Below are 26951 nucleotides of genomic sequence, written 5' to 3'. Positions count from 1 at the left end.
AAATTAGTTTCAGATCCACTACAAGAAATGCATTGTTAAAATACAACAACACAGTGTTCAGTTCACTTTTAAAACACTAGCTGAAATTTGGGGGGACAGTTGGACATTTTCAGACAGGCCAGTTTGCATTTGAGCTAATACACCACTCAGAAAGGAGCTAATGTTGGTCAGGGTCCAACACTGTGTGGACGTGTTCAAATTAATTTAATGGAATAGTTCAACATTTTGCTATGTAGGCTTATTTGATTTCTTTTTGCAAGTGAGATGAAAAGATTCATACCACTTTCATGTCTGTGGAAGCAGGGTGAAACAGCTAGCCTGACTCACTAATTATCATGTTGTATCTCGTTTGATCTGTACTCACAAACAGAAATGTAAAAATAACAATTTGTGGTTTTAAAGGAAGCTACTGTAACTGTTTCTTGATTAATGGTTATCCAAAAGTTCCAGCTGTTTCTCCATGATTCCAGTTTATATGCTAAGCTAGGCTAATCACGCTCTGGCTCACAGAGATTGGTAACAGTATTTTAATCTCAATAATAAGCATATTTCCAAAATGTTGAACAATTCCTTTTACAACTTATTACAAAGTTCCACTTCTTGCTTAATGCTAAGCCTTTAGAAAAGTTTTCAGTGTATATACATTAGATCGAAAGCTATTTAGCAAATAATTTAGCATCCTGCTTGAGGTGACCTGAAGGAAGCAAAAGCTTTATCTCGTGAAAAAATAGTCTTTTCTAGTCTGTATGTAGTAGATTATTTGTGTTGCAAAAATTGAAATTCACCTTATTTTCTACAGTGCATGTTTTTGACAGAAAAACGTGCAAAACTTAAAGCTACACTAATCAATGTTTTTATATTAACAGTGGAACAAATGATTAGGAGTAATATGAAAGGGGTCACTCGTGGTGACAAACCCACAGAGATTCATCACCCAACTCTGCAGTTCTCCTCAGCTCTGTGGAGCGTTTTAGCATCTTTCAGCCCATTGTTTTGGTTTTGGTTTAATCTAACTGCTCTCATTAACAATGTTTGCAGCCACAACAGACAACTGTTTTTAAGAAAAATGCTATATTAGAGTATAGAGGGGCACTCCACTGTTAAAAACTACTGATTTGTTCAGTGACAAGGATGATACAGTATATCAAGTTCATTTGTGTTAATGTATTCATTTGTTCAGTGAAAATCTCTTCTCCAAACGAATGCTAATTGTGATTTATGTCAGCTGAATGTGTGAATATGTTTGCTAACAAAAATCAATAACTGCTGCTTTAAAAAGTTGATTCGGAGTGACAGAGAAACTGTTTCTGGAAAGAGATGTTGTTGTTGATTTCTATCACTGCAGCGCAATCTTTAACACCTCCAGTGAAACATCTGGAAGAAACCAAACAGCCAGCAGGGTGATACTGAACTTTATCTTCTCCAATCTTGATGACCCTTTACAGCACAGTTGCAGTGTATAACTGCTTTACGATCATGTAATAAAACCACTAAGAGCATGGGGCAGTTGTAAGAAAGTAGCCATGAGGATTGCAGGCCTGTGACCCCCATGACACTCCCTTCGAGCAAACTGCTTTGAATTACAGCACGCTAGAAAGGGAGAGGCGGTTTCATCATGAAAGACAGACAAAGCTATCTCTTTGATTAAAGTTTGTGGACATATTCATGTGACCTTTACGTCAAAACCAGACTCAAGTGGGTGGTAGACGAGTTGGTCCGTCCACTCAGCTGGCTTGCTCGTCCACCTGCATTTTTATCAGTAGGAGGAGGAGAAAAGTCCACACACACACACACACACACACACACACATGAACATGCAGACACACACATATAATGGCCTCATTGTAAGATAGGGAGAATGCCAAAGCTACAGTAAATGCGAAAACATGTCCACTCTCAAAGACGCACGGATCGCCTTTCACTCCTCCGATCAGAGACAAAGACACTATTTATTTCTCCCCCAATGAACCTCTGGACGAAACATCAGGTTCCCAGAGGCACTGGCAGTGTGAGGGAACAACACCTGAACCTTGAAATCACTATCTCCCAATGTCTCTCTCTATCACTGCCTCTTTCTGAATGCTTCTCTCGCTCTTTGTCGCAATCAGCAGCCTCACGCAGACAAAACACATTATCTGCAACATGCACCAGTGACGCAGATAAAAGCTCTCAGACTTGCTTGATCCCACTGGATGACACAGTAAGATTCAGGAGAAAGCCTCTGTATAAACATCAGTGTCTTCTGCTCAGTGGAAGACTAAACATCACAGTAAATAGAACACTAAAACCAATATAATCTAAATAATTAATGCTGTCTTATCTTAATTATTAAGGCCTTTCAAAAATCGTAATCCGAAAGATGGCCTTTTAAATGAAACTAAACATCTTTGGTGGTAGGCTGGTCATTGCTGTGGTGATTTTCCACATGCATTTCCCAAAAATTACTTCTTAATAATCAGTGTGGCCAGCACTTCAAGGATTTTTCCTTAGTTTTGTGGCTATTTCAGATTCAGTCGGTGGCACTCTTTTGTTCCACTGTTTAGGCCACAGTGGTTCTAGCCAGTATACCAGTCACAGTCACTGATCACTCCATGAAGCTGTGGGTTTCTCCACATGCAGAAGTGGTGTAACTGAGGCTCTAGTAAGAATGATACTGAGTATCCAAACAGTTTGTAGGGTTGTGTCTTTTCTGATTTATGTTTCCAAAACCAAAAACACATGCTCTAACCATCGACTGTATATAAATATGGATGTCATGACAGCTCCCTAAAAGTGAAGCCAAATCATCTTGATCGCCCCCTGGTGGCTGTCTGCAGTATAAGTCATATGTCCCGCCCCTCCATGCTAGTGGATTGGACATGAGCCAAACTAAAAAATCAAAGTAAAAATAAATTTTTCCCAAAGATGTTTTCCGTCATTTTAGGTAGTTCTTATCACGCTGATGTTTGTCCAAGTGCTAATTTTTCTGATGTTTGTTTTCAATTAGTTATTTGACAATGTAAAAAGGGGTGTGATGTCATGATTGACAGCTGGGACAGCCGCTCTCAAACCTCTGTCAGGCGCTGGGACGGCTGAGAGGGCATGTCCCGAGGGCCATCATTATAATACTGTACATTAGGTACACTCAACCCTCCAATACAAAAACATTGCTGCTCCTTAATTTCCATGTCTTCCGTGTATTTTTTGGATCATTACATGTTGCTGAATTAGCATTATCATGTATGTAGCCTTTTGCAGGGCTCTCATATTTGTACGAGTCAGATGGAAACAATAAAAAGTCAGCCAGAGAAAGAGTTTCCAACCAACTCGTTGAGCTAACAGTAACTCACTGAACTAACATCATCTAGCTAGCTAGCAAAAATCTGCCCCCGTCAAAATCGACGGTCCCTGACTAAAAACAAGGCACCTGCTTTTGTCTACATCTCTATGAAATCAAAGAACTCTTGTTTCAAAGATTAGCACAAAGTTCAAGTGGTAAATTTTCCATTGTAATTCTATACATGCTTCGCTACAATGCAAAGCCTGACAGGTTTAGCACAGTATCTTGGGGGGGGGGCAGGACTTAACGAGGAGTCAGTTGAGTTAATGGCTAGTTTAATTGTAAGATTGCACAAGTAATTTAGAGTAACAATATAATCTCAAGTAAACCTAAACATACAAAGCAAACTGTTTATTTTTTTTGTTTCTTCAGTACACGCTTTTACATGTCCACAATAGCATTGTGGCTACTCAGAACTGAAAGGCTTGATTTATGCTTGGATGGTTCAGAGCTGTCCAGACATGTTGACTGGGAAAGTCATCACATGGCATAACTGTCACTATCACATGCATATAAAATTTGGAAGGGTTGTACACAATGCCAACAACCAGTTTGTTGCCATGATACTTCTTACAACTTCTTTACAAGGTTTTCCCTACAAGGTTGACAGAAGAAGTAAAATCATACAATCACTCATATAACTCATCTACATATATCTGTATATTTTCTTTCTGCTTATATCAGTTTGTGTTCCACTGACAGTGCCCTGGTACGCTGGACCCCTGACAGGATTTTTTGGCACATCTAAATGGAACAGACCCATTGATAATGTTATTAGTTACACCTGTGTTTTTCACGCTCTTGTAAGTCCAAATGTCTGTTGTGAGAGAGATCTATAACAGCTAGGACAGGTTCACTATGTGATAACCTTCTGTCACCAAAGGATAAATGAGATACAACACAATCTCTTGTTGAGAAATACCGTTTTGAGTGTTGAGCAACCAAGCATAAATCAAGTTTATAGGGCAAAATCATCGTGCCTAGAGTCTTCAGTTCTTCCACAGTCAGCAAAACACTACTGCCATAAAAAAGTTTCCAGCTGCTGGACTTTGTCAGCAATTGACATAATCAGAAATGAATTAATAAAGAAATGGACAATAAGACTAAAGTTACATTCACATAACACACCATATGTTAAGAAATGGAGACGTTATTACTTTAGTAATTTGTTTTACACAATATTATACCACCAGATTATGTTTTATGCTGTTTATCTGAGATGTGACACCACATCCTTTGTCAGGATTGAGTGCAAACATAGACTGAAAAAAACTAATGGATGTAGCAACCTGATGAAACTCCTATGAAAGTTGCTCAGTGGCACACAAAGCAAAAAGCCACTTCCCACTGTAAAGAAATTACCCCGAAGAAAACGTGCACGCTCTATGGGCCCAAAGTGTCCAAGAAATATGCTCATTAGAGACTTCTGCCGACAGAGAGAGAAAACTTTCGGTCTGGCTAACTTGAATGGGGATAAAATTAATTGTGCGACTCTTCTAGACATTCAAAATGTGATCAGACCAAAGGTATCAAATATTGAAAGTGAAACGAGTCATTTCCCTAAAAAAATGTATCCGCTGATTTACAGACATCTCTTTTACAGTGTAAGTCTATGGGAAAAAGTATTTTTGGGCCAGTGTGTACCATGTGATGTTATAATTACACAGTTTGGCCACTATGTCAATGGCTTCAAAGCGTGCCGGTGTTCCTGGTTTTGGAGCCAGAAGTGACTATATTTTGATGAGAGGGTGAAGCTAACACTAACACTAGCTGCTAACTTGGTTAGCATGGTGCATTTACAGTCTGTGGTTAACTGTTATGATGCTAATGCAAATTTTGATTTCTGCTGGCGAAAAACAGGCTTAAAATCATTAAAACTAAATGTACTTACCAGGAAAACTGAACATAAAACTCCTTATAGGGTCGTTTAGTACAACCAAACAACAAGACTTTTTAGGCGACAAAAATGTTACAGTTAACTTTCATGAACTGAAAACACATGGAAATAGTGACGGCTACAGCTATCTATGCCTACGCTGTGAATCTGGGGTTATATCATGGTTACGTTACTTAACCTATGTGGTAGTAACTTGTTAATCACAACGTAGCCACGCCCTAAAGCATACCCTGCTTTATTGTCTATTTTACTCTAAATGGAACCATAATTTATGAAATAAACATCATGCTGTATTGAAGAAGACTTGAAACTAGTGATTGAGACCATAAAGTCATTAGGAAACTGTTTACAGAGGTAATAAATCAAGTAAGAAGTAGAGTCATTTTCTCCTAGACTTCCATACAGTCAGACTCCTCATTGGCTTCACTTTTCAGACCTGGAGCTACCCAATTGAATGCAAGGCAGTGGAAGGCTTATGTGACCGTACCATAGGAGTCAACAGCCAAAGTTGCAGCTCTATAAGCCTATAATTCTCAAGTACAGCTGAAAAGTCAGAGGGTCACCAAAATTATTACAGTTCATTCTGTGAGGAACATAACTGAACCAAATTTTCTGCCGATCAATCACAAAGCTCTCAAGATTGAACAAGTTGACAATATTTCACTTTGGACCAAAATGGCAGACAAATGGACAAACCAACTGATCAACCAACTTCGCAGTCGCTAGAGCCACAAAGCTAGCATGGCTAAAACCTACTATAATCAATTCAGTCTGGCTTCTCTGACATAGGGGTCATTACCCCATTTGTCTAGTAGGGGAGAAAATCACACTTTTTGCATTGCATGATTGTATAATTTGGAAATGTGTATCTTGTGTTTATTCCAAACAAACTGCAAAACTTATTTTGAACAAATATTTGTGAAATTAGAATGTTACATCTTAATCACATCAATTGTATTAATATCTTAAGAGGCAGCTGCCCTCTTAGTCTCTCAATCACTGAATCACAAAACATGCCCACTGTTCCATTTATTTGTTTCAGTTATATAATGCCAAGAATATGTCTATGATATCACAATGTTTGTTTACAATAACTTCTGGGTAGAAAACCCCTGCATCGCGCACATACAATTTAATGGCACAGAGAAAAAATAAATGTCAGTTTAAGCAAATAAAGAAGTGAACACAGAAGCGTATGTTAGTAAGTTTAAATATAAGCAGTAAGTAGTAAAAGTAATTAAAAGCAAGCATAAGTAAGTATAAATGAGTAAAACAGTGGTAAGGCAGCTTCCCACTATGACAAAGACAGCCACCAGTTACTCCAGCCAGCAGTGAGATGTAACGGTGGGGTAGTTTAGATTTATCAAAGACGCTAGCAAAGCAACACAGTACATCAAATAAGCATAGCTGAAACGTCAGATAGGTTGAGCCACTGTTTTTAACTACTTATCTTTAAATGTTACAGTTACAGCTGAAAAGTTTGCCAATTTCACATATCTCCTTAATTCAAATCAACTGCCAGTTGTCTACCTGGAAGTGACTGTTGTTAGTGCGACATCACAGTGATTCGGTCTATTCATGAACTGATGCCATTGAAGACAAAGGATAATACCAGCTGTGGCATATATATCAGTCCTATGAAGCACATAAATTAAACATAACACAAACAAACAAGTCATTTATTGCAATATCAACACATCCCCTGACGTGTAAGCTTAAAAATGAGAAACATAACTAAATGTTTGAGTCTTAAAATAAGAGGGAACTGCTGCTGAGTCCAGCATCTGCTCCTAGTCACACCATCGGAGGGAGGCAGCAGATGGTTATCAGTTTGGATGGAGGTGGTGTGTTTTAACCATCTCCTGACAGGCATGGAGCTGTGGAGCGAATGCTCCAATCACAGAGCAGAGCCCAGCAGCTCTGTTGAAAGGCAGGAATGCATCTCTCTGCTGTTCTTTGAGCTACAGCTGAGCTCCCTGCATGTCCTCGTAGGAAACCAACCTCCAGCCATGTGCTGGAGGTTGGTTGTCATTCCAACCAAATAGCCTATTATACGGTTTTGACGATTAGTTACCCCTCTCTGTTTTAAATTAAAACTGCATCGTCAAAAACTTTTGCAGTGACACAATGTTTACAGTGTTACTTTAGTGGTTTTTCCAGGTGATCTTCCATGGAGCTGTTGTGTCCTGTATATCCTCACATGTAACTATCACTCCTCTTGTGCTGCTGATGATCTGCATTGATTAATCTTGAAAGCCAGCTGCAGGCTGAGCAAGATTTCATCAAGGAACCCGTATTGGATGAGACATGCATAATTGCGCAGGCCTTTGAAATTTTTCACCACATCTCTCAAATTATAGAACGCAGATGCACATACCAGACCTGACTACCAAGCAATCCCTTAGACCAATATTCTGCTGAACTTGTATTAAAGCTTTTACTAAATGAACTAATTTATAGTTTTAGTATGGGTATGAACTAGTCTAGCAGTCAAAGTGAAACAAATAAACCCAGCATACATAAAATAGTGTCAATGTGGACATATCTTCACCAACTACAGCCACAAAAATAGCACAAAACATGACTGCTCCTTGTGCCTTACTGTGTGTTCAGACAGACTCGAAGCTAATTTTAGAGGTGGCATGATTGCATACAAAGTCAATGGAAAGACGAGATTAGATGTGAATTCGTCCAGGTCAGCACAAACTGACACAAAGATGCATCCACACGAGTTAAAAATGTTTCAGCTTGACCAAAAAATGAGTGTGTATCTGGGCCTTCTGAATCTGCGTCATAAACGTTCAGAGACGACAGTAAAAAGGAGGAAATAACAAAAAGAATTTGTGTTGCTGGTGAGCTCTGAGTTCAGTCAAAGACTGAGCTGAACACGGACAGGCACACTCCCACATATACAGTTAGTGTATGTGTTGCTACCTAGCTTACAGCTAACGTCTGTCAGTCAAATTTGTGCAACTGTGTGGCGAAAATTCACTTTGCTTTCTGTCTCAACGCAAATTTGTATCAGTAACCTGGTCTAACATTAAATTCCACTCATCCTTGACACCAAATTTGCACTCTCCTTCTTCAGTAGAAGACAGTTTGCTGATGCAAAGCCTCTGCTGAATCCTAATCACTGTTGCAGACACATACACACATGAAGAATTTCATGTATTCTGTACAAGCAGCAGTCTGACCTGCAGCTCTTTGCTCTTCCTCTGCAGCCCGATGTTGAGGGCCTCCTCTGCTTCTAGCTTGGAGCTGGTACTGCTGATCTCCAAGTCCTTCCTTCAGAGAGAAAAAGTAAGATTATGACCTAAAATAATATTATAATTGATTATTAAAAATTATTATAAAAAACCCCATCAAATCCACTCAGGTCAAAAACTTAAACTTTAACAATCACTTCAAGACAATTTCAACTAGCCCCATATGTAATCCAAATTAAAAACGCATGCACATTGACAGTTTTAATAAATACAAGTTTAAACTGGATTTGTACTTCACACAAAGTGTTAACATTAGTCTCAACATAGATACCTACAGGCACAGATTTTGATTTATAGTTCACTGTCAGGTTTCCCCCTGGATGTCACCACCACACTAGATGAATGTATTGTACCTGATTGGCTTTATCATACTTAAGTTATATTCCCCACAGTCAATCTCCATTGGCACATCACAAACTTGTAGGAGCAAGCAGCCCAAGCTATATAGGTATAACTGTAGCTATGGCGTAACCCCTTAAAGGGATAGTTTGCATTTTTTAAGTGGGGTTGTATGAGGTAGTTTTCCATAGTCAGTGTATTACTGCAAGTAATACACTGACTTACTTACGAGGGCTTACTTAAGTGTTATTTTTGACATCACAACTAGTTTTGAAGTAAGTTAATGTAGAAACTTAAAGCCGCCAGTGCACAAACACTGCGAATGAACTTTATAGTGAAGTAGGAGATATCTTGTGTCCAGCAGTTAAAGATTCAGGAATTTTTAATGAGTAGATGTAATTTTAGGGAATTTAATGTGGTAATTATACTTTTTTTGTGGGAAAACTATATCAGACACACATTATTGTTCCAAGAATTGTTATATGTCTTAACACCTGTCTGGAGGGGATCTTTACGTGAATTTAAATTTTTACTTTTAGCTTCGAGCTACTAGCAATAGTGCCAGTGCTTGCTACATGTCTGAGGCTGCTGACTGAAACGATTTCCTGCAGCACAGTCTCACATGACTGATGTCACTGTCAATGGCAGGCGAGAAAGAATATTCAAGACCTTTGTCAATTAAATTAAAAAAATACATTTTCAATTCCTTCTAAGGCCTATATTTGAGAGAACTGAATTCAGTGCTTCAGTGACTTTTCAAGACCTGCAGATACTCTGCAATAAAGCTTCATAGAGTTGAGAGCTGAGTTGAAGTGAGTGACAGATTTCATATTCTCTCCCAATATAGACTGTTTGAAAAACACAGCACCTTAGCAACCAGGTGAGGCACTCACAATACTGATCACAGTGAAAGAGGGTCATGCAACAACAGATGCCAAAGAGAGCAAGTCTTAACTTCATAATACACATCATATTGTTCAGTGATTGGTGTGTCTGTGTGTGTGTGTTTTCTGACAGTTGCTTCTTGTCTTCAGTTGCTTATTGCTCCAAGGTAAACTACAGTGAATTATTCCATATGCTCTCATACTACTGAGGGCAGATTGCAACATGTTGGGATGTTAGTGAGTGCCTGTGGGGGCATACATCTCAAAGAGGAGACAACTGGACTGTGGAGCATCTATATTACATATTACATCTTCCCACAGTCCAAGCTCCTCTGCCTCAAGACAGCAGCATCATATCAAAATGTCAAGAAGTCCATCAGTTTTCCTCTTCCCTGGGGTTAATATGATATGATCAGAGCGGCTGGAGCATCCACTGACAGATGTTGTCAAGTGCATGTGTTAAGGCAGGAGTAAAATCATTTTAACAGGCTTTTTCTCTTGGGTTTTAAACCTTTATAGCATATATACATTGTAGTTGGCATAAATGTATACTTTCTGAAAATATGACATTTGATCTGATTTAAAAAAAAAAAAGAACATAACATGCTTGTATTTACAAAACTAATCTGTTATCATTTAATAGGAAACACCAAAAGCAAAAGGGACAAATTGTAGCAACGGACATCACTAGCGAGTGTGTCTTTGACCAACCTTTTGATGAGGTCTTCCAGACCGCTCCTCATCTTCTCCATCTCTCCCAAACTCTCCTGAGTGGATCTGCTGTCACCCTCCAGCTTCCTCCTGCTCTTCTCCAGCTCACCACGCTGACGGCGCTCCTGCTCCAGCTGGTACTCCAACTGAACACAAACGTCAAAGGAAAGGCCAAGACATAAAATACCATGATTATCATATTATATTATTCACAGTAGGGGTCAGTTGCTCTGAGGTTTTGAAGGCTACAACTTGCATCGGTATTTTATTAACTATATTTGCCAATAGCTAAATATTTTGTGCCACTAATCAATATCTTTTATATCTACCATTTATTATATTCATTAGACTGACCTTTTTTTGGACAGTTTTTATGCATAAAATTACATGTTTTCACGCTTGCTGGCAAACAGGGTTACAATTAAGTCAAACAACCTTGAGTTTCCATTCCTCATATTTCACTCTGTTCATAACTTTAATATTACTACAGTATTTCATGTGTGCAGCATGTGTGCTTCTGTTGAGTTCCAAGGTTAGTCCAATACACAGGTTTGGTCTTACGCTAACCTTCATTTACAAATCACTGATGTGTTTAAAGCACTACAGTATATAAATAAAGTTAGTTTACATTATGTTATGTAAATTTTCAGATTTTTTTTAAACTGTAAATAATGGCTTTAAAGCTGCACTAATCAATATATTTTTATATTAATAATGGATTAAATGACTATATGAAAGGTGTTGCTTGTGGTGACAAACTCTGACTGCAGTTCCTTTCAGCTTTACAGAGTGTTTTTAGGGTCTTTCAGCTTTTTTTTAAACTTTTGTTTACTTTGCTGTTTTGGTTCAGTCGATTCACTCCTATCAACCTTGTTTTCAGATGCAACAGACTGCTGTTTTCAGAAAAAAGCTCCAAGTACTTGTAAGTTACCTGCCCAGCACCAAACAGCAGATAGAAAGAGTGAGCAACTAGCTGGTGAACATAGTTGACCATTTAGCTGCCAGGAGTTGGTGGAGACCAAAACAAAGCTAAAAGGAGAGTGACTGTTGGTCTAACATTCATTAGGTGGCCAGAAACAAAACTCCAAGTGAATGCTAATGTTGCTTCATGTCTGCCTGATAGGAAACAGTTTGCTACCACATTCACCAGAGCAACTTTATAAGGCGATTATATGTCGACTTTGGGTTTATAGCTTGTTCCACTGCCCCCTAGTGGCCAAAAAATAATAATTATGGCTGCTTTGAATTAAGTTATCTATCTGGTCTTTTAACAGCAGAATTGCTCGCCAGCTAGTTGCTTACTTTGTCTGTCTGCTGTTTGGTGCTGGGCAGGTAATGTACAGTAGGTTTATCAGAGCTTTTTTGTGGAAAACAGCTGACTGCTGCTGCTAGAAACAACACTATGAGAGCAGTGAGAGTAAACCAAAACAGTGATGTTGCCGGCCATAAAAACGAAAACATGGGCTGAAAGACAGTAAAACGCTCTGTATAGCTGAGGGGAACTGCAGAGTTGGTGATAATTCTTTGTGGGGTCATCACTACAAGTGACTCCTTTCACATTACACATAGTCATTTGATTTTACATTTAAGGTTCAAATAGAAGAAGACGTACTGTATATTATATTTCTAAAAGATAAATAAACAAAATATGTGCTTACCTCTTCAGCTTGCATCTGTAGCTTGGTGTTCTCTTTGGTCAGCAGGTTCACCTTCTCCTCCTCGCTCTGCAGGTCCTCAATGGCCTGCTGCTGGGATGATACAAGATGTCTAAGCAAGGCTGCACATGTGTCCCTAAATCACTGATCCACCACACTGCCTCACATCCATCTGTCTGCCACATTGGGACTTGGAAAGATAGAACTCGTTTGGTTGCAAAGAAAACGTCATCTCCAGTTTGATCTGACGGATCAGTTATTTTCTCTCCGTCTTTCGGAACAAAAGTGTTGGAACACCAAACCAAACAGTGACTCTGTGCCTAAACTCACTGCAACAGCTGTAAGACCTCTTGTGATGCCAAGACGATCCATCTTGGGTTTTTTTTTTCACAAGCTTCTCTTTGTATTCCACACTAAATCCATAATCTGAGACATGTTCAACAAACAGTAGGAAGATAATGAGGCCTGATGCTAAATTGTTCCCACAGATTACACGATGCAGACTGCTACTGTTAGTCAAAACATCTGTGAGAAATTAGCGAACAGGGCCTCTTATAGCTGCCACAGAGTATGATGAGGTTGTAGAAGGTTAAGATTTCTTTAGCTTTCAAAGCATCTGCTCTACTTTTTAAGGTAGAGTTCGCAGTGTGTCTGATTGGGAGCACATTTATCATGAGTGCCACTTTTGGCAGCTCTACAGGCCATATGGTTCTGTTCTCCTAAACTTATGTTTCGGTCCCAGTCGAGCAGCGAGTGAGGAATCACTCTATGACCTGATAAATGTAGCAAGGCTATCCATTACGATAATAAACAATCACAAATAAAGCCAAATAGGATGACATATTGTCTTAGTATGTGTGTAATTCACACAGCTTACACTGAGCCTGACGTAAATCTTTATTTTACCTGACTTTGAGGTAGGAACGGATTGGAACAGCTTCAAACTGATGTATAAAGATGGGGAATTTGAAGGATGGATGAGTGTAAATATAAGAATTTAGAACTAGTTTGACATGACAATCCCAACTCAAAGTCCACTTACTAGCTTTTCCTGCAGGTTCTAGCCATATGACATGGACTTCATCTGCTAACTACATGCTCAACTATGGGTCAGTAAGATTTTGAGCTTGTGAAATGGTGTTCAGAAATAATTTCTAAACACTCCAAGTCTGTGAATTCATAGAAAAAAAAATGTGGATGTCAAAATGAAATATTTGCACAAATTATATCAACAGTGACATGCACACAAATGCACGAGCACACACTTGAGTTTCAAGTCTGAAGTTTACTTGCAGCTTTAATCTGCGTATAAATGTGTAACTTCAATGTCAAACACCGTGTGGGAACTTTGATTATTGACACTAAATTGAGCCCATAAGTTCATGGAAAAGTGTTATGGAGCTTGTATGTCAACAGAACCGCTGAGGGCTCAGAGACTACAAAGTTATAAAAGAAAGTCTGTTTTATAAACTGGGAACATTAGAAGGAAAAATGTGCTATTGGTTGCATTATGGGTAATGTAGGATCCAGTGTGTCTGAGCTTGACCCATACCAATGACTCTTTATAACTTTATGGCAGTGCAACACTAAATCAGTGGAGTGGCTGTTTAATACTGCATCATTGCATCCTGCGTAGCAATATCCTACCCTGAAACTTAACAACATTCACTGTGCTCTCACCTCGCTGAGCTCCACTAGATGTTCTTTTTCCTTTCTGAGCTTCTGCACCGCCTCGTCCGTCTGAAAAAGCTGCTCCGACAGCCTCCTCACCTCACTGTCTGATGACTAAAGAGAGAAAAAGAACAAGTCATCACTGAAAGACCATTTCTAAGTAGATGCAGTGTCTGTGATTTCACATCAGATTAGATAACTAATTTTCTGAACCACCAAACATAAAGAAATATTATGCAAAGTATCATTTTCCTGCACATGCAAGATTTTTTGTCTATCCAGCCGTCCTCAATCGCTTGTGAAAACAGCAGTTTCAATCTGAAGGGTCTGACTTTGCAGCCGCACCGTAAAACAATTTTCTCCTGTCATGACAAAAACAGATGTCATTAATTTGCCTCTTTCTTGTGGACATCAAAGCTTTCTATTTGCATGTGGGTTCCTGGTTCCTATTGAAGACATGAAGACCTAATCAGACAAGTGTGGAAGTTCAGAATGTGTCGGAGCATTGGATTGTAAATGTGAGCCAGCAGACTGGGATATATGGTGGGGTCGACTTGTATGACTATTCTTCAAAAAGGGCTACGAATATCTGTTATGCAGCAAATTTCAGAACAGACAGATAATCGAATTCAGCTCAAAACTCTTGCTCCTTTGGATCAAATACATCATGTCCGCTCATAATAACTGTTATGAAAACATACCACAAACGTTAGACATGATCACCTCATTCTTTCAAAGCCCTATGTCAACTCTGCCATAAAACAAGCCTGGTCTTGTTGCATTCACTGTGCTGGAGTTCTCTCACAGTTCCATCTTACATTATCTTTACCACACAGGAGGAGATTAGCCAAGGTAAACCATCATAATAGCTCGACGATGTCTCTCCAAAATCAAGATCTAAAATCAGATCAAATTAATCAGGGTAAATTTGTTGTGGCTGAATCAACACCATCCTGCACGACTCTCTTTCCATCGAGACATGCAGTGATGTAAGTACAGCGCATTCCTGTGGCATTCTTGAACAAAGATAGCATCTTAATCCTTTAATACACCTCAGTGAAACAGATAAAGGGAGTTTGGTGAGGGGCTGTAATGGAGATGTCAGAGCAGCCTTTGCTTGTGTCTACACAGAGGAGACAGTGCTTCATCACAACATGGAAAAACTTTTCTCCATCAAGAGTTCAAGCAGGAATCAGTAGGAAATAGGTTAAAGTGAGACAGATAGTCAATCCTCACTCCATAAAGTTTAGTTTGAGTAAAAAATCCATTCAGTTTCTTATGATACAAAAATCTACACAAATTGTTTTTGTCATGTGGTAATTTGGTGAAAATTGTACTACCTATAAACAATGTAAAAAATAACTTCCAGTGGGAATCAGTGCCAGTGTTAGCAAGCTAGCCTGACTAAATCTTCTATTTAGAAAGTACTTCATACAATATATACATACAATATATCCCATATGTTAAATAGCACATAACAAACGCTATGTTGGATAGTTGAAAAAGGGGAAATAAATGTCTAATATAAAAGGATATGCAGGACCATGTCATGTTCCAGTCCATAGTGCACCATGGAAGTTGGATATTTTCAGATGTCAATCAACCCCTGCCATGAAATGCCCACCTAGAGGCATGATACTTCAATCAATCAATCAAGTTATAAGGAGATATACATATAAATTATTAATATAATAAAATTAATATAATAAAAATATAAATAAATAGATTAAACAATTAATGATGAGTCATAATTTTTAAAAAAAGCGTAATAATATAAGTGTGTATGATTGTGGTGGGGGGGCAGTCTTAGGCAGTGACCTCATTTAGTTCTTCCTGAGCCTGTCAGTGCTGGCCTGATGTATCCGGTACCTTCTTTCCTACCGCATCAGGGAAAAAAAGGTCGTTATCCGGTTGGTTGGGATCTTTAATGATTCTCCGAGTCTTAGTCTTGCAGCGCCTGGTGTAAATGTCCTTTAGGCAGCAGAACGAACCACTCTCTGCAGGGCCTTGTGGTCCTTCTCGGTCAATTTCGTTTCCAGTAATATATCCCAAAATGGTTTTATCTTCTTTTGAAAAGTGGAAGAATATGCACAGTAGCTGTAGTGTCATTATAGTTTATATTTCCTTACACAAATTGAGCAGAATTCAAATTTTTGTTCGACTTTAATACTAAGTTGAAATTCTAGTATAGTTGCATCCTAAATAAAGTGTAAACCTGCTTTGATTTGTGGTCCTTAATGTATTTTGAAATGTAACACTCTGCCTGTGCCATCAGTGTAGCAACCATCAATCACTCTTCCTCTCCATCCTGTAATAAAGATCCCATAATGCTCTACCTGTTTATCCTGTTCCGCTGCAGTGAGGACGTTCTCCAGTTCATCCAGGTCTCGTCTGAGGTTGCCGCACTCAGTCTCCAGCCTGTCCCTGTGGAGGGCTAGCTGGGTTGAGCAGGCCTCCTCCTCCTCCAGACGGTCTGACAGGCCTGATAGCTGTCGTTCCAGCTCACGCCGGGCCTTCTCCAGCTGGACGCAGCGCTGCTCCGATGCCTGAGCGCTCTCTTGCTCCTGGAGGTTTGCAAACACAGAGAGGTTTGATCTATAATTGTCACATGAAGTTGTTACACGCAATATTTAATATATCTCTTTTTCTCAATATTTTTTTTAGATTTGCTGGAATACATTTGGTGCAGGACATACTATCATTTATTTCTCTTCATCCAATTTTACTGCTGTATTAAACACAACATGATGAACTTTGTATAACTTTGTGTTGCATTGAGTCTGTGGACCCTGATATACCTCCTTTCAAGTCTACTGTAGTTTTATCAAATTTCTGTTACTACTAAGATGATAAATTCTGTGATGAACCTTTAAACCTATTTTTATTATTTACAAATTGTATTACAAATGTATGATTAATGAGTAATTTCTCATTTAATTTTTTTCAAACATTTTTCTCTTATGCTTTTTAAAGCACTTAAATTACAACAGTAATCATGTTGCATTACATTTAAATGACTCTAATTTGCTTTATGCAATCACATAATGCAACAGAGATATTTTCATATTTTATCTTAACATGCCTAGACCCATTCTGTAAATATACTGTAGTTTTAATAAGCAGGTTAACTAGTTAAATGAGTTAAAAGAAAGAAAAGGAGCGAGGTCCAATGGGATAAGAAAAAACAGAGAATTAGCAAAGGCTAAGGGATTAAAAGTAAATTGGAAGGGATTAAATGAATAAAAGGGGCTGAAGGAAAGGTAAAGACTATTAGATCATAGAGGATCTTACCACAGATTATGCCATAAAATGCGACTTTCCTCCCTCCAGTCAGAAGAAACCTTTCCTTTGTTAGTCTAGATTCTTTCCTTAATATAGTACAGCTGAAAAGGCAACACAGTGACGCACAGTACTGGCTTGATAAGCAAGCTCTACCAAACACCAGATCTCTTAGTCAGCAGCCATCCATAACAGCAGTGAAGAGATGTGATTGTTAGAGTCTGCTCTGGGTACTGTTACTTTCTTATGTACCAGGCATCATGGGCAAGGCATTTGGAACGAGCGAATAGCATACCCAAATATCTGGGCATTTGTGAAATGATCAGGCAACCACATTTCCATCTGCATTTATTTCCATAAAAGTACTTGGTTTGCGCTTTCTCCCTGCCTGTTCTGACTGTCCTTACATCATTTTCTTCCCTATGCTAAGCTGTTTGCACCTTTAATGCTTCGACCTGGTGACGACTGAACAGGTGTTAGCAGGTATGACAAGACAAGATCGATTACAACTTCAACACAGAAAGGACATGTACACACAAGGCACAAGTGTCTATACATATGTTCCTTGCACGTGCATCTCTCTCACACACACAAATGCACACTGGTTAGTGTTGAACAAACACTTTGCAGGAAGGAGTACTGCTCTAGAGGCAGAAGTCTTACTTGATTGACAAGAGTCAAACAATGACTGAAAAGGGTCATGACAGTCACAGGGTAGACAAAGGGTAGTTATAGGGTAAAATAAACTGTCATTATTTGTGCTGAAAAAATGCAGTACTTTTTAAGATACGGCGCAGCTACTCTCTTAGCATTAGCATGAACACATACTAGTTGGTGTTTTGACAAAGATAGGTGTGTTTTTGGATGCAAATGGTGAAAAATTGTAAGTATAGCAGTTGGAAAGATATTTTTAGCAAGTTCTACAAAGGGCAGTTCAACATTGCCTTTTTTTGTTTCTATCCAATGTTTTCATTGTTTAGCGGAACTTCCTTTACTCAGAGTATGCTAGGGTTAGCAGGCAAGTGATTTATCATTATATGACCTTACATCATACATTTAAAGGTATACTATGCAGGCTTTTCCTAAAAAAAAAAAAAAGAATAAAAGTATAGACTCCCTCTCAATCATCACTTATGACCCACTAGAAATGTGTGGCGGTGTATTTATCTGCAGAGACTCTGCACTCTGCCCGTATTTTCTTATTATTTTGCTGTTTTCGGGACATTTCTGGGTGTCAGCCTTTGGGAAGTGGGTGTGTAGCCCCCAACCAATAACAGCGTGTGAGGTTGGGACTCGTAGCGTCGCTAACAGGTTACATCACTGTCTCTCTCCTCTGCTCTGCTCTGCTCTCTGTCTCTGTGTCATAGATGTTTGAAGAGCTGCAGGTCTGTGTGTCTGCTTGACCAAGGATGGGGCTGAGCTACACACACGCAGAGCAGAGAGGCCAAAGCGGACAGGATGAAGCTCTGCATTCACACAAAATCCAGCAATGTGGCACCTTCACGCAGGGTTGTGCAAAGGTGCGGGTGTTTTCATTTGTGCTTTAGAATGTAACTGCTGTGAAAGAATTAGAAAATAACATTTTATTTATCTATTTCACGGCTTTGTTCTTGCCAGCGTCGATCTCTTCACTCACTGTCTAACTCACACGACCATCTCTCTCTCTCTCTCTCTCTGTCTCTCGCTCTCTCTCTGTTTCTCACTCTAGCTGATCCGGGGAGGAGAGGCCAACTTTTAAACAAATCAACAACAAATCCTGCATTTTATACCTTTAAGGAGTAGTAGCCAAATAATTTTCAGAGGACATTTTGTGGAGCACAGAATAAAAAAATAAAAAATAAATAAAAGGAAAATAAAACAAACGAAACAAAGCATAAGCAGAAATGTGAATGTAAGGTTGAATCTTACTAGGCTAAGCAGGCTAATTAGCCCGGTAATGCTAATTGTTGCATTATCTTACAATTAGCTATGTTTTTAGCTACCTGATGGCCTTATACTATATAGTAGTAAAACAAAAAGTCCTTGCTATTCATATTTTGACCAGAGATTCAAGATCTCCATTTAGCTAACGTTCATGCTCGAACCTTTCACACGTTAGCTCCCCATATTGGCCTTTTTCAAAAAATACATCTTTACATGTCACAGCAGGAAAACCACAGATGTAAATAGTAAAAGTAATTATAGATGAATTCCTTTTAGCTGTTTTAGTTTCAGGGTCCTAGCTACTGGTAGATTTTAATAGAACAGTGAAATTTTAATTAAGAACACCTGTACTTGGTGTTTTGAGGTTTAATGTTAACCCGGTTAACCGACTCAATTATTTCTGCTTGCAGTGCTCTTGCGCTTCTAAAAAATATATGTAGACTCCAAAATCATCCACACATATTTTGTGTACAAACTATCAAGATTTACCCACAGCTGCTAATCTGTGCTCCAGTGTGGTGCTAAAGCTGTCCCAATCCAGCTCTTCAGGTTCTGGTTCTGGTCCAGGATCCACCTGGTTCCCAGCGGCCTCCTCGGAGTCATCAGAGAGGGAGTGGCAACGCTGATGGCACCTCACAGACATCATCTAGATACTTCCTCCAGTCGGTACGCTGCCTTGTTTTGCACACTTCACCTCTATGTCAATGTAGCAACTTGCCTGCCTTTGTTCTGCCAGTGCTTCCGTGCTACTGCAAAGAGGTCTAATCACTTCTTTCTGTCTTCTTTTGCTTGGCGTACAGCTGTTCTTGTTCCAGGTGGGCTTCAGCAGGAAGAATAGGAGTAATTCACTCACGGATGGTGCTCCAGTCTGTACTCTCCCAGCAGATCCTCCCACTTGCAGCTCTGCTCACCTTTCTTCGTCTTTCTCATGCTACTTAATCTGTCAACCTCTTTCTTACTTTCTCAATCTTCTTTGTCAGCCTTTTTTCCCCTCTCTCCCTCTTGCTCTTTCTCTCCTCTCAATCAACCATTCATCTACTTTTTATTGTAGTGTGTGCTGGTATACACTACTAAAATCCAAACATTCCTCCGTACATTCTTCCAGCCTTCCCACAGCCTGCTGCTGCTAGTAAGCCAATGTAGGTAGCCAGTGCTCAGTCCATTCTTAGACTGTGATTTACCACAATGACCACCTCTCCAGTCCCCGTTCCCCGTTGTTGTCTCCTCCCCCAGAAACAGGTGCCTCTCCACAGTCTTAGGGGATCCAAGGGTGTCCCGCAGGGATGGTGGTTGGTGTAGGATATCAGGTCAGGAGAAAGCCTGTTAACATTCTGCCGTTCTGCCTCAGAAATCCAACCCTCAGCTGCATCATCAAAACCACACCACAGAAAGACAAGAAAACAAGGGCAGGATTCCAGAGTCAGAAATGCCTTTTGTGCTCTCAAGTCTACATTATAATTGACATAAGTGTCTTGTGTGTCCACGCCCACATGGTCCCCCACAATGCCACGGCATTCATCTTAGCAAGAACAACGGGGCATATTGTGCTTAAGGTTCAAGTGTGGAAGTTTTTCTTGAATGAAGCCACTGAGCCCCACAAAGACCAGACTAAGCATTTCCCTATCTAGAATTAACATCAAGCAGGGTTGCAGATGAGGTCATAATTAAGATGACTTCAATAATCCCAGGAGAAACTAGACCCTAATAGAAGTAAAGTAAGAAAAATAGACTGCAGATAAAGAAATTGGAGTTGAGATTTCATTGTTTTTTTGTTGTTTTTTTGGGGGGGGGGGGGGGGGCCAAATGCAGTATGTAGCCATTTAAAGTAACACAAGAGGCAATCTACAGGTGTCTGTATGTACATTAAGGCGCACATATATGTACACATATATTCTTACTATCATTGTAAAAATAAGAACATTTCTGAATGGAGATATGTGAAAAGTACACTACGTTTTGTATAACTGCTCATGCCATCAAGACAAATTCCTGCATATTTATTGAACCCTAGTCTGTTACAATATGATTCAGATTGAGTGGAAATGCGACCATACATGACCTTTCTAACTTACATAAAGCTGGAATAACACTGAATCCAAAACTGCCCAAAAGTGGACACAGTTATATGAGGAAGGATAAGCACTCTGCCAATGCCACTGAGCCGTGGATGACATCCAGACACCAAAAAAACACATGTAAAGACAGGATTTCTGAGAATTCAGATTGTTTTATTTTGACAATGTGGTCTGGGTTCTTGTGCAGGGAGGCAGCACAGAGAGATCTGTTCATGTAACTCCCACTTGAGCTGGAGAAGACAGAGACATTGAGCACTCCCCAGCTGCCTCTCCAGACACCACTCATGTCCAACACCAACACTCTCATATCTCACAAGATGGCTGCCAATGAATCAGATATGCAAATAATTCCAATACATATCAGATTTTCATTATTGTACCGACTCTAAGGCTTAAGTTTCATTCATTCATTCATTCATTCATCAAGAAATCTGAATTTCAGTTGATACAGAGATTATAGAGTTATCAGGTAATGTAAGGACACAGTTACTGTGGATGAAAGTGTTACAGGAAAGCCCTCTGGATACACAGATGATCTTTGACTGTGTTTGAATGCCTCTTGCCAAATGCAACCCATATTGTCAGTGTCCCAGGGTTCAAACAGATGGGTCCATGAAGTAGAAATCCTGGCATTTAATTGTCAGCTGCCTTTTAACAACCTAAAGGCAAGATGAGTGATAACACTTGAGGGAAGAGGAGGTTGCGGGTTCAGCTGCCGGATGCTTTTAACCTAAGATAGCTATCATAGAGTCTTATGAAAAACAAGACTAAAAGTCAGCAGCCACACCCGCAGATCTGTGAGGCAAGCTAACATGCTTATGATAACGATGCTATTATGCTGATGTTTAACAGGTATATTGTTTACCATGTTCACCAGCATGCTATCATTTGCAAACTATCACTTAAGCACAGATGAAGCTGATGGAAATGTCATTAGTTTGGCAGGTATTGTCATGACCCCTGCTCTGTGACACCTGCTTGCCTGTTGCGAGTATGTTCTTGTATTTTCAGCCTTTTTAGTATGAGTGATGGGTGCTTGACTGTGTTTTGGTTTTGTCTGTCTCTCTGTTCATCTCCCTTCCCATCTGTCTCTCTCTCTGCACACCTGCCCATCATCTGGAATCAGCACATCTACCTGCCATCAAGCCATCACCACTTCCCTACAAGAACGCTGCACCGACAGCCAGTCCCCGCCGGATCGTTGTGTCATTCACAGTTTGTCGAAATGCTATGCTTCTAGCGCTGATGCCAGTCAATTTGCCTGCCTGCCATGTTTGTCTGTCTGCCAGCTTGTCTTAAACCTGTTCTCCCTATCTCCAGGATTACCTGCCTGCCCGCCTCGCCTGCCTGCCAAATCTGCTCACATCCTTGGGATTCCCTCTGCCAAGCCTCCTCCTTGATTCTTTCCCCTCATCTCAGTCTGAGCACCAGCCAGCCTCCATCTCACCATCTCTGCCTGTCTCAACAATAAAAGATTTATTTTTCACCTTACCTGCTTGTCCGGTGTCTGCATTTGGCTTCAGCCTTGAAAGGTAACAGGTATTTGGTCATAAAACAAATACCTTTAGTTTGTCCAATGTATAGCACAACTGAAATTTTGAGCTAATGATACACTTGATGAAAAGTCAGAGTCACCAGAGTTATTACAATTAAAGGATAAGTTCACAAAGTTCTTAAAACAACAGTCAGGTGTGAGTATGAACAGTGAAAGAGGGTTTCCTTGCTGTTCATTAAAAGATCCCGTTCAAATGTGCTTTCAGTGTAAGTAATGGGGGCTAAAATCCACAGTGTATCCACACAGTCATTTTGTGCAAAAATGCATTAAAGGTTTATCTGAAATTTATATGAGGCTTCAGCAGTCTGAGTTAGTCATATCAAGTGGATATCTGCCACATTTACAGTCTTTTTAGCATCAAATTCCCTCTTTGTGTTTCTTCAGACAGAGTTTCCCTGATGAACCGTGGTGGAAGTATAGTAACAAAAAGAGGGACTTTTGCACTAAAAGGACTGTAAATGACTGTACGTTGAAAGATATCTACTTGATTTGACTCATTTGGACGCTGAAGCTTCATATTAGCGTCAGATAAACTTTTAAACACATTTTTGCACAGGAGGAGGACTTTGGATTTTGGACCCCATCACTTATATTGTAAGTGCTTTATGAAGGGATCTTCTAATGGTCAGTATGAAACATTGTGATCCGGTCCTTAAAAAACAAAACAAAAGAAAACAAAACATGAAGATTATGAGGCAACATTGTGGAAATATAAGAAGCATCTTTTTCTCTGCAATTTGTGTGTATTACAGATGGGGGACAAATTAAAGGAGAAACTGAATAAAAGAGTGGAGAAACATATCAAATGCAGATGCTTCTGTGCACCAGGGCTCACTGAGTATATAGATTTTGGACCAACATGTAAGACAGTGCTCTTCACCACCATCTCCATAAGACCAAACGATATAATATAAACTTTCATCTTCAAATCTATTTAGTAATGTCTGTGTTTGTCTCTGATGCTATTGTTATGTCTGGCTATGTTTGTTTTTCTTCCTATCTGCTGTACTCAGGCCTCTCTTGCAAAAGAGATCTTGATCTCAATGAGATTTCCTGATTAAATAAAGGTTGCATATATAAATGAAGGAATATCTTGTGGAGGAATGGTGTTCCTCCCTCCAGCAGAGTTCCACAGACTTGGCAAGGAGCACTGAAGCTGTTCTGGAGACTTGTGGTGGCCTGACTCCATATTAAGACACTTCATGTTGGTTTTTCCTTTAATTTGTCACCCATCTGTATGTCTATGTGCACATTATGACTCTGCAAAGAAGTGGTGTGAGGGAGGCGCTAAGCTATTTTTTCCCCCTTCTCCATGCACCTCCTATGCAATTGTCTTTGTTGCCAACTGTCTACCACAAACTGCAACTGGTCCTAGTTGTTGGCACATATCATACCAAAAACCTTAACCTGCTTTTGGTAAGAGAGAAAGACTAAGGGGATGAACATGGCCATTAGTATTCATCCTCTTGGGAGTGTGAACATCTGTACTAAATTGCATGCCAATCCATCCAATAAATTTTGTTACATTTACATAAATGAAATATTTGACATGCTGGTGGTGCTAAGTAATTCGGGATCAACAAAGTCATTGGGATTTATAAACTGGGGACTCTGAATATATGTGCCAATTTTGATGGTAATCCATGCAATAGTTGTCAAGATATTTCACTCAAAAACAAAAATGTCAATTCCCGGTAGCACCAGACAAAAGTTCAGGGGGACTCCAAGTTCATCAGGATTGATTCCTTCATGGAAATCCATCCAAAACTTGTTGAGATAATTCAGTCCAGGTTAAAAACCGATCAACTGACATTGCTGTCCCCAGAGAAAAACGTAAAAATTTGACGTCCAACAATGCACAATCTGTGGTATTACTCACCTAAATAAGAAGTGTTCTTGCTAAAACTCAAAGTGCATAAGAGAATAAAAGGTTTGGAGAACTGAAACATCAGACATTGTCTTCAGTAACATCTTCTTACCCATGCAGTCCATCTGACAGTCTCTACTATAATTTCTCGGCCTGGACTTTCAGCCGAAAATCACCTCAAAGTTTATCTTTCTTCACCAATTTGTTCATACATTCATTTGCTTCCTTCCCCCCATGCCCTTGAATATCAAGTCAGTCTTCCATTCCCTTGCCTCTCTTCACCCTCCTCTCTCCTCCCCTCTCCACCCTCATTCATCTTTCCCTGCCAGTCTTTTGTCCCACAGTTTGCCTTGGGCCCCAGAAACTTCAGAGCCAGTCCAGACTGAAAGTTTTTCCACATGCAGAACTGGGGCATCTGGATAGCTCTGCAGGAACGCTCCACATTTATTTCCCATTAGCAGTAATTGAGGGGTAAACAGTGGACTTTTCTCAGTTTATATCCATCTGTACCAAATAGTTGGAGCTATGGTAGAAGCAAAGAAAAACCTTTTGTCTTCCCCATCTTGGAGTGGTTATCCCACATTTAGATAGTTAGATAGATAGTTACTTAGTTTTTATTGTCTGTGTTTGTGTTTGTGTTATTGCACTCTTCTCTAGATGTTTTCAATTACAGTGTGAGTGGTACTGTCACATCTTTTTCCTGATTCTGGTGATCATGGGTTTTCTGTTGATGGCACTTTAAGCCATGCTAGCAGCTTGGCTTTAGGATGGTAATGTTGGTCTATCGGTCAGTCAGTCCACATCTTTGGTCCAGACCACTACCATGAGGTTGACATTTTTGGTTTTGACAACTATCAAATACCCATTAATTTTTGTAAAGACATTCATGGTCCCCAGAGGATGAATCCTACTGACTTTGGTGATCCACTGACTTTTCCTCCAGCACCACTATGAGATTGACATTTGTGGCTTTGAGTGAAATGTCTCAACAATTTGGTGGCCCCTTAACTTTACATCTAGTGCCATCACAGGTCTATACTCTATTGTAATTCTCCTTGACCTTAGCTCAGCCTTTGACACAGTGGACCATAATGTCTTAATCAACCATCTGAAGAACTATGTTGGCATCAGTGATGTTACTCTGGATTGGTTCATCTCCTAACTGTTGAACAGGTCCTTCTCTACAATGCTTGGAGATGCATCTTCGTCTTGTGCTCCTCTCTTTATTGGGTCCCCTCTTATTTATTGGGTCCACTCTATTCTTATTGTATGTCCTGTTAAAGCCTGGTACCACCATTGTTTTTCGTATTATGTCCTGCCTTGCTGAAATTAAAAACTGGATGTCCAAAAATGTCCTGCAGTTAAATGACTCCACATCAGAAGTGATTATAATTACCCGCTTTGGCCCCAGCACTAGCAGCGTTAACAATCTCTCCTCTAGCCTGGGTGCCTCATCTAATAATGTTCGAAAAGAGGCCCGCAACCTAGGGGTTATTTTTGACTCGGAGTTGTCTTTTGATGTTCAGGTGACCAAAGTGTTCCAGTCTTGCTTTGCTCAACTGAGACAGCTAACCAAGATCAGGTCGTTCCTTTCCTCTCCTGACTTAGAAAAGGTCATCCATGCTCTTATCTCTTCCAGACTTGACTACTGCAATGCACTTTATTCTGGTATCAGCAGGTGAAAACATCCAAAGACTGCAGTTGATAAAAAACACTACTGTCAGGCTTTTAACACATACCAAGGGAAGCAACCACATTACACCAATCTTTGCTGCCCTTCACTGGTTACCTGTGAGTTTTAGAAGTGATTTTAAGACTTTTACTGCCTGTTTTGTAAAGCCTTGAATGGTCAGGGTCCTGCCTATATCTGTGATCTTCTAACTCCCTATGAGCCTGATCGTTGCTTGAGATCCTCCAGCAGGGCCCTTCTAATGGTTCCAAAATCTCGACTTGTCACTAGAGGTCTTTGCTGGCCCCTCAGTTGTAGAACTCCGTACCTGGAGATCTCAGGCACGCAAACTCAGTATCTTCTTTTAAATCTCTTCTCAAGACTCACTTGATCTTATGTCTTTTTATTAACTGATGGTATTTGTTGTACTATTTAAATTATTTTATCTTGTCTATATCTTATGTTTTGGATCCTATTTACTTGTATTATCTGATTTTATTGTAAAGCACTTTTGTGACTTTTTGAGAGGTGCTATATAAATGAAGTTATGATTATATATAGGTCAAAATTTTGCCACACTGTTTTGTGACCAAAACCCCCTGAGTAATGACATTCCCATCAGCATCAACTGTACTTTACCAGGACTACTACTACTGTGTTAGAGTGATAATTAGCAAATGTTAGCATGCTAACATTCTAAACTAAGGTGGTGAACATAAACATTATACCTGCAAACATGAGAGTGTTAGCATTGCCATTGTGAGGGTGTTGCCATAGTAGAGTTAGCATTCAGCTTAAAGCACCACTGTGCCTAAGTATAGCCTTACAGTGCTGGTAGCAT

General features: G+C 39.7%; 1 protein-coding gene across 4 annotated transcripts in view; it reads right to left on the bottom strand.

The window, feature by feature from the left end:
* Nucleotides 1-26951, bottom strand: part of LOC121886466 (putative uncharacterized protein MYH16) — a 59746-nt gene that overhangs the window by 18844 nt on the left and 13951 nt on the right. For 2 of the 4 annotated variants that reach the window (XM_042396450.1, XM_042396454.1), the window contains 5 exons: nt 16079-16306; nt 13752-13856; nt 12075-12164; nt 10417-10562; nt 8411-8501 (listed from right to left, as the gene is read on the bottom strand). In XM_042396450.1, coding sequence (XP_042252384.1) covers nt 8411-8501; nt 10417-10562; nt 12075-12164; nt 13752-13856; nt 16079-16306 — 660 coding nt within the window. Of the gene's footprint in view, nt 1-8410; nt 8502-10416; nt 10563-12074; nt 12165-13751; nt 13857-16078; nt 16307-19437; nt 19608-26951 lie in introns of those variants that run through there. The other 2 variants (XM_042396453.1, XM_042396452.1) reach the window with 2 other exon arrangements.

Source organism: Thunnus maccoyii, chromosome 20, assembly GCF_910596095.1.
Source record: "Thunnus maccoyii chromosome 20, fThuMac1.1, whole genome shotgun sequence".
NCBI classification, from domain to species: Eukaryota; Metazoa; Chordata; class Actinopteri; order Scombriformes; family Scombridae; genus Thunnus; species Thunnus maccoyii.
The sequence above is the reverse complement of the archived record's forward strand: the minus strand, read 5'-3'. Positions and strand labels throughout refer to the sequence as shown.